The sequence below is a fragment of the Hordeum vulgare genome, chromosome 2H, assembly GCF_904849725.1.
Source record: "Hordeum vulgare subsp. vulgare chromosome 2H, MorexV3_pseudomolecules_assembly, whole genome shotgun sequence".
Classification (NCBI taxonomy): domain Eukaryota; kingdom Viridiplantae; phylum Streptophyta; class Magnoliopsida; order Poales; family Poaceae; genus Hordeum; species Hordeum vulgare.
The window spans coordinates 646071819-646079995 of record NC_058519.1 but is presented as its reverse complement, the minus strand read 5'-3'; the positions used below and the strand labels follow the sequence as shown (position 1 = coordinate 646079995).

At 45.9% G+C, this 8177-nt stretch overlaps 1 protein-coding gene across 1 annotated transcript; it reads left to right on the top strand.

The window, feature by feature from the left end:
- Positions 1-457: 457 nt before the first annotated feature.
- Positions 458-7030, top strand: LOC123428340 (WD repeat-containing protein 44-like). Its single transcript, XM_045112542.1, has 7 exons — positions 458-2242; positions 4940-5030; positions 5220-5377; positions 5473-5524; positions 5667-5749; positions 5898-5991; positions 6220-7030. The coding sequence occupies exons 1-7, from the start codon at positions 854-856 to the stop codon at positions 6810-6812; spliced, it is 2460 nt and encodes an 819-aa protein (XP_044968477.1). The 5' UTR covers positions 458-853; the 3' UTR covers positions 6813-7030.
- Positions 7031-8177: the final 1147 nt, after the last annotated feature.

Here is an 8177-nt window from a genome sequence, read left to right as displayed (position 1 = left end):
TTGACTTCAATCCAATAGATTTTGCTTTCGACACAATATTTTATCACATAATTCATATACTTTATTGTTTTCAAAATATATCCTGAGAGCATCCTTAATTTGAATTTATAATAGTTTTAGTTTTCTAGCATCTATTTATGCATACATTTTAACAAGATTTCCGCATCAACGCGCGGACGTCATCTACTCCCTTCGTCCCAAAATAACTGTCTTAACTTTGTACTAGCTCTAGTACAAAATTGTACTAGGCTTGAGACACTTATTTTGGGACGGAGGAAGAAACTAGAAGTTTTCTTCAACTATAATAACTATTTAGGTAGAGTGAAAGTATGAGTGTAAGTGTCATGCAGCTGATTGTGATGTTTGGGCCGGGTCCCTACCGGTCATGGTCAGGCACAGGAGGAGATCTGGATTATGGATATGCCGCCGCACCGCACCGGCTCCCGGATACCAGGGAAAAGGCGGAGGTTGGGCTGTTGGTGTTGGTGTTGGCGGTGGTGGCGAGTAGGGGTACCACGCCAGCCACGCGCGGGTCGGCCACCCCCGCACCGGCAGCCTCCCCAACAAAACACCGCAGACCCACCTCCAGCGACAAACCAATGCCGCAGTGCTCCCCCTCCTCCTCCTCGTTCCCGCTGCCGGCCTCCTCCCTCCAGCTGGACGACGCGCGCCGCACCACCACCACCACCATGCGCTGACAGCAACGGCGCAACCCCATTGAGGGCAACACGGCACGGAGGAGGGCCGAAGCCTTTGCTCCCACGCTATAAAATCCCGAGCTTTCGGCCCCGGCGCCGACTACTGCCCCCGACCACGACTCCGACGCGCGCGCTCTGGTGTGGGTGTCGGGGCAATGCCGGAGGCGGCGACGCTGGATCCGGCGCCGCTGAGTGGGGATGGATATGGGGAGGAGGAGGAGGAGTTCCACGAGTCGCTGGATCGGATCCTCTCCTCCTCCTGCTCCTCCACCTCCGCCTCCGACGACGACGCCGACCTCCTCCTGCACCGCCGACGCCACCGCGGGAACGGTCACCACCAGCACCAACAGCAAGGGGCGGCGGACCCCGCGTACGACGTCTGGATCTCCGAGCCCACCTCCGTCTCGGAGCGCCGCCGGGTGCTGCTCAACCGCCTCGGCCTCTCCGCCTCCGGCTCCCTCCAGCCGCCCGCCTCCCCCGGCCGCGGCTCCATCTCCATCTCCTCCCCTCTCTCGCCGCCGCCCCGCTCCCGCTCGCCCTCTCCACCGCCGCCCGCCTCGCCTTCACCGGACGAGGCGGGCCCCGCGGAGGACAGCCTTCCCAGATCCGTCGGGCACGGGAAGCCCCCGCTGGCGCGGACCGCGAGCATTGGCGGGGGCGGGGAGCAGTGCCGGATCCGGAACCTGGACGACGGCACGGAGTTCGAGCTCGGGGAGGTGCACGAGGAGGTGGTCCGCGAGGTCGGCACCGGCCGCCAGCTCACCCTCGAGGAGTTCGAGCTCTGCCTCGGCCGCTCCCCGATCGTCCACGAGCTCATGCGCCGCGCCACCACCGCAGGCGGCGCCTCCTCCTCCGCCTCCGACCTCCCCGCGTCGTCCAAGCCCCGCAGGAAGTCTGGCGGGTGGCTGCGCGGCATCAGGCACCTGGCCGGCACCGTCGCCTACGGAGGGCGCCGCACCAGCGCCGATGTGAGGGACAGGGAGAAGGAGAAGAAGGAGAGGGAGGCGCGCCGCCTCAGCTCCGCCACCGACGACAGCCTCGACGGCAGCAGCTCGCGCAGTGCGGGCAGGGTCAAGGTGCGGCAGTATGGGAAGACCTGCAAGGAGCTCACCGGCATGTTCATGACACAGGAGTTGGCAGCGCACTCTGGCTCTTTGTGGTGCATCAACTTCAGCCTGGATGGACGGTACCTTGCCAGCGCCGGCGAGGACCGTGTGATCCATGTCTGGGAGGTGTCGGAGGGTGAGAGAAAGGGGGAGTTGCTTGGGGAAAATGCGGTTTCAAGAGAGAGCGGTGGCGGAGGCAGCCCGTTTGTTGCAGTTGCTGGAAATGGGTCGCCGGATGTGGCAATGCTGCCGCTCAACGGTGCAGACAAGGGCTTTGTGGAGAAGAAGAGGAGGCCAAGGGTGCAGAGCAGCCGGAAGTCTGTCGGTTCAGATCATCTGGTTGTGCCTGAGTGCGTGTTTGGGTTCAGAGATAAGCCATTTTGCTCGCTCCTGGGGCACGCCGCTGATGTTCTTGATCTATCATGGTCCAAATCTCAGGTACAGACCCTGTCTGATATTTAATTGAACTTTTTTGGCACTTTCTTAGACATTCCAAAAATTTAGAATCGACAGTTGCACTGCAATCTTCTTGAGAACAAAATCGAATGCTAATTTTCAGTATTGATGGTGTATGTATAATACGTCTGTAAAGACCGTGATCATCAGAATGACTAAAAATAAACCATGTACTATACGGAAAGTCACTTGCAACTTTTCACCTGGCTACACTAACTAGTTGGCAATAGGCCTCAGGATGCAACAATAGTATAATACTCCCTCCGTCCCAAAATTCTTTTCTTAGGTTTGTTTAGAAATGAGTGTATCTAAATACTAAAATGTGACTAGATACATTTATATCTAGACAAATCTAAGACAATAATTTTGGGACGGAGGGAGTACTGCTTAGTCTTACTTTTTCAGCACTTTGTTGGATATTCTGAAAATTTAGAATCAACAGTTGCACTGCAATCTTCTTCAGAACCGAACCAAATGGCAATTTTTAGTTTTGATGGTGTATAAGTATAATACAGCTGTAAGGACCGTGATCATTACAATGCTAAAAATAAACCATGCACTATATGGAAATCCACTTTCAACTTTTCACCTGGCTACATTAACTAGTTGGCAAGAGGCCTCATCATGCAACAATAGTACAATACTGCATCCTGCCAATTGAACCAAAGGCCTGTCCGGCTGTTGTGTGCTTCAGTATTGGCACTGTTGTAAGATTCACTTCTGTATTAGTGGTGAATCTGTTACAAGATCTAAACACTTCCATTGTGTCATTATTTTAATGCTCTGTAAACTGGAGGATAGCACTATTAGTTAATCCTTAGGCTGCAGATCTAAACATAGTTCAAATAGTTGTTTACACGAGATTAGACTATGGTTATGACCTGAAAACCGGATATCATTAATAAACTGGTGAAGAACACTAATAGTTGCATATGGTTGAAATTGGTCTGTTTATATTTGGTGAGTAAATGTTTGTCCTAAGGACAAATGCTTACCATTTGTATATGGCTTACATATCCCAAATGATGAGTACGTCATGTGGTTGCAGTTCTTGATCTGGCAAGCAGACAGTAGGCAGTCTTCCTGTCATACTATGCACGTCTCCCTCCCACATACAACATTGCACTTCCAACTTCTATCACTTGGCTGCACTAACTGGGCAATAGGCCTCACCGCCTCAGCATGCAACATTGCACTCCATCCTGCCGCTTGAACCAAAGGCTTGTCTGTTGCGTGCTTCAGTTTTTGCACTGCTGTAAGATTCATTTCTTCTGTATTAGTGGTGAATCTGTTGCATGCAATTTGATTTATCCATTGTGTCATTATTTAAATGCTCTGTAAACTGGTGAATAACACTATTACTTAATCCTTAGACTGCAGATCTAAAGATTGTTCAGATAGTTGTTTATACGTGATTAACTATGGCTATGGCCTGAAAACCGGATATCATTTTTGTAATCGATAAACTGGTAAAGAACACTGACGGTTGCATATGTTTGAAATTGGTACTAACGAGTACGTTTATATTCGGTGCGTAAATGTCTGTCCTAAAGAAAATGCTTACCATTTATATATAGCTTACATATCCCAAAGGACGTGTACAGCATATGATTGACTGTAGTTCATGATCTGGCAAGGAAGACAGTAGGCAGTCATAAACAATAGCCTTCCGGTCACTTCCCCCTCACACACAAAATAATTGATCTTCTGTGCATTTAGTAATATGAAACATAACATATTTGGACCCTACATGTTTGCAAATTAATACCAACAAATGCATCAGGAGCAAATTGACCTTCTGGGTCCACTGTGAGCTTTCTTTGGCATTCATGCATGCTGTATTTCTGCGTATTTTGGACACTGTCTCCTTTTGAATTCTCCCAGAAGCCATTTTGCATTTCCGTTAGCAGGGATGCCCTTTTGGTTCCCCGGAGCATACGAACAGTAAACTGTAAACATATATTTTAATATTTCAAAAAAATCTTAATTTCTTTTGACAGCATACATGTTCATATCTTCTATCTTCATGCAAAGTTTGGTCAAGAAATGACATAAGCTGTGATCTGGGCCCAAGGAAAAAAATGTGTTCTAAAAGGCCATTTTCAAAGCAGTATATTTGTTTTTTTGGGTACAGGCCACAATATTTGTATTTTATGTTTTATCATTGTATTTTGCAGACAACCAAAAGCACACAAGCAAAAGCACATGCCTATTTTCCCCCGATTCCTTTGACATTTGCAAAATTGTTTATTACACTGGGAGCATATTCTCCCGGGAGCCATTTTGCATTTCCGTCAGCTGTAGTTATAAAGTGACTTAGGTTTGATATGTTCACCATATGTATATGTATCTTGTCCTTTGCTTCGTGTTTGGCTTCCAATCGTGCAGCCTTGTCAGTATGGCTTGCGTTCAGATGTGTTCACCTTTCCAATATACAATTGTCATGATCAAGTCATAGTTGAATATAATCCATGCTGTTAACAACTAATTTTTTTATGTGAATAACTTCTTGAATACCTACAAGTACTTCTAATTGAAAAGGAAACATGATCAATATTTTTTCCTAAACTAAAGTAGCTAAGTCTGTTAAACAAAACCCAGTGTGGACTGACCTTTGTGGGGGCAGTTAAAATGAAAATTGTTAGGTAAAGGCACTAACCAGTTGTTTGTCTCATGCAGTACTTGCTTTCGTCCTCAATGGACAAAACTGTTAGGCTATGGGACATCACATCCAGTACCTGTTTGAAGACATTCTCACACACAGACTATGGTCAGTCTAGTTGCAGGATCATTTCTACTCCCTCTGTAAAGAAATATAAGAGCGTTTAGATCACTAAAGAGTGTTCTAAACGCTCTTATATTTCTTCACGAATGGAGTACATAACACCTTTTTGCCATTCACTATATGCTTGGTGGAACCAGACAATTGACTTCCGTCTGTGCACCCATTTTATTGTAGTGACTTGCATCCAATTCAATCCGGTAGACGATAACTTCTTCATTAGTGGGTCACTGGATGAGAAAGTTCGCATTTGGAATGTCCGTGATCGTAAGATTGAAGATTGGAATGATCTACATGAGATGGTTACCGCCGCATGTTATTCCCCCGGTGGACAGGTATAGGCATTTTCATTATGTAGTGAACATGTGCAGTGACCAACTGACAATGAAGGCAAATGAGCTTATGTTGTATTTCTCTGTTACTTTTGAAGGTTGCAATGGTCGGATCTCACAAGGGAAGCTGCCATTTATTTGATACAACTGGTATGCCACTCTAATTGTAGTTAAAGCATCTGTTTATCTTAGTTACATTTATCTTAGTTACAGCTAAGTAATAGTACCCTGATATAAAAAGTAGTCAGATGAAATAACCTTACCTAGTGTTCTCTTTGATCAATGAATGCAGAAAAGAAGCTTCAGTACAAAAGTCAAATAGATCTAAGAATCAGGAAAAAGAAGTCTGGCCAGAAGAAGATTACTGGCTTCCAGGTGCATAATTGCGCAGTTCATGCTTTATGGAACTTAATACTTTGTTTTCAAACACACGTGCTTAGCATTTTTAAGAGTTGGACTCTAAAATTCATATGTTAATGTGATGCCATCAGTACCACCTAAGTATCTGTGTTTCATGCAACAGTTTGCTCCAGGAAGCTCCTTGGAAGTCCTGATTACTTCTGCGGATTCAAGAATCCGTGTTGTTAATGGCGATGAGCTTGTTCACAAATTTAAAGGTAACATTTCATTCTCCCCCCATTGTAAATTGTCTATGATATGTTTGCTGGTAAAAATGAAGTTCTGTTTTGCACAAATCTAATGAAAAATCTCATTCTGTGTAATGTGATTTGATTTGTGCTGATCTGTTTCCCTTGGAGGGAACAAGATCCATATTTACGTGATCCGTAATACAGTAGTGTTAGTTTTCGGCGTTGCATTTAATTTGTGTTTGATATTTTCACCAGGGTTCCGCAATACTAGTAGCCAAATCTCAGCTTCTGTAGCTCCAAATGGGAAATATGTAGTCTGTGCCAGTGAGGACTCTCATGTGTACGTCTGGAGACATGACAACAGTTCCCACCCGAGCAGAAGCAGGAGTGCAGTTGATGTAACCAACTCGTATGAACATTTCCACTGCCGTGATGTAACTGTGGCAATCACATGGCCCGGTGCCGAAGCGCGTGGATCAATGGGGTGTCGCAGCAGCAGACACAGTGATTCGGATGGTGCAGTGAACTCTGTCCCTGAAACTCCTATACAAAACAACGAGCATGGATCGAATGGAACTGCTCACAGTCACAGATACATTGAGAGCCCAGTTTGCGAAGGTGGTGCAAGCACAAGCACCAGCAATCATCCAGTCGAAGCAGCGTCCCCATCATTGGCCGACGAACAATTACCGTCTGCGAAGAGCAGTCCTGGTCACAGTTCATCCGATCTTTGCATCGGAGCCATGGATGTCCAGCGCCGGTCCGCGTGGGGTTTGGTGATTGTCACCGCGGGACAGGGAGGAGAAATCAGAGTGTTTCAGAATTTCGGTTTCCCAGTTCAAGTGTAAAGCAAGCGTGAGAGTGGGGAGTTGATGGTCTCATTACTGTATAGATATCTGTAGTTCTTGAGCAGTTCACCTAGGATTTTAACTAGTTGAAAGTTTTTCTCCGTTTTGATGCCTTGAGAGCTCACTTTAAAAACCACACTATTCTTTGATACAAGCTTCTGTAATTGTGTGGTTAACGCCAATACATTTATCTGTTCATATCTTGGTTGTTTTCCTTATACAAGACTAGATACTGTCAGTTGATGGTGCAAAATATATATATGTCTGCTCCCCTAGTTTTTTCCTGCCAATGACCGATGTCCAACACGGAGCAAGATCTTTAACCATTGTACAGCGTTGGTGGCTGTGTGAACTGGAACAATCTTTATTCCACTGTAAATATAGTATGTGGGGGAGGGTCTGTCACGCTACCGATCTGCTGTAACCAGTAGGTGATTTGGCGGGGAGATTGCTCTGACTTGGGGTCGATAGAGAAGAAGAAAAGCAAGCAAACCCTAGTTACAGTACAGTAGATAGATGGGAAATCACTTTCTTCTTGCCTTCTCATTTCCATCTCATGGCTTATAAAGGGCCGGATCGATCTATACAGGCAAGTGAGGCTAAACAGTAACAGTTCACTTTTTGAAACGGAATAACAGTTCATTTGAAATACATCGTTGTCCGATGACTGACGAACCGTAACTTGCATATATATCTTCAGGTTCGTCAGTTAACTTTAGAAGTCGTCCGCCAGCTATCTTCATAGGATCTACTCTCTCCGTTCCTAAATATAAGTTTTTTTAAAGATCTTACTAACTACGTACGAAGCAAAATGAATGAATCTATATACATTCGTATGTAGTCTTCTAATGAAACCTTTTAAAAGACTTATATTTAAGAATGACGGGAGTAATAACATAACAATACCGCCCCACCTTAAGATGCAACTTCTCCACGACCACGAGGGGCCAATTCTGGAAATGTAGCTTGCAAGAATGGCAGATCTTCCCAAGTGGGCATCCAACCAGAGCCAGATTTCCCCAGTGAAATAGCCATTGTTGTGCTATAGGAGTATGGCTTTTCTGGATAATGTACTTGTCCAGAACAGCAAAAGGAGTGTGATTTTCAGCTGGCCGACTTCGGTGACTAGAGGAGGAAGGAGGGTTGCATTTTTGCCGAAATGTTTCTTGAGATGGCCAATGTGAAAAACTGGGTGTATCTTAGAATGTCAGGCAAGTGTAATTTGTATGATACATTCCCAATTTGTTCCAAGACTTTGTATGGGCCATAGTATTTAAATCTCAGTTTCAGTGATCCTCTCAGTCCAAAGGCCGTTTGCCTATAAGGTGGCGGGTGTCGTGTGCTCTTTCTCAAGGTGCCGTTGTT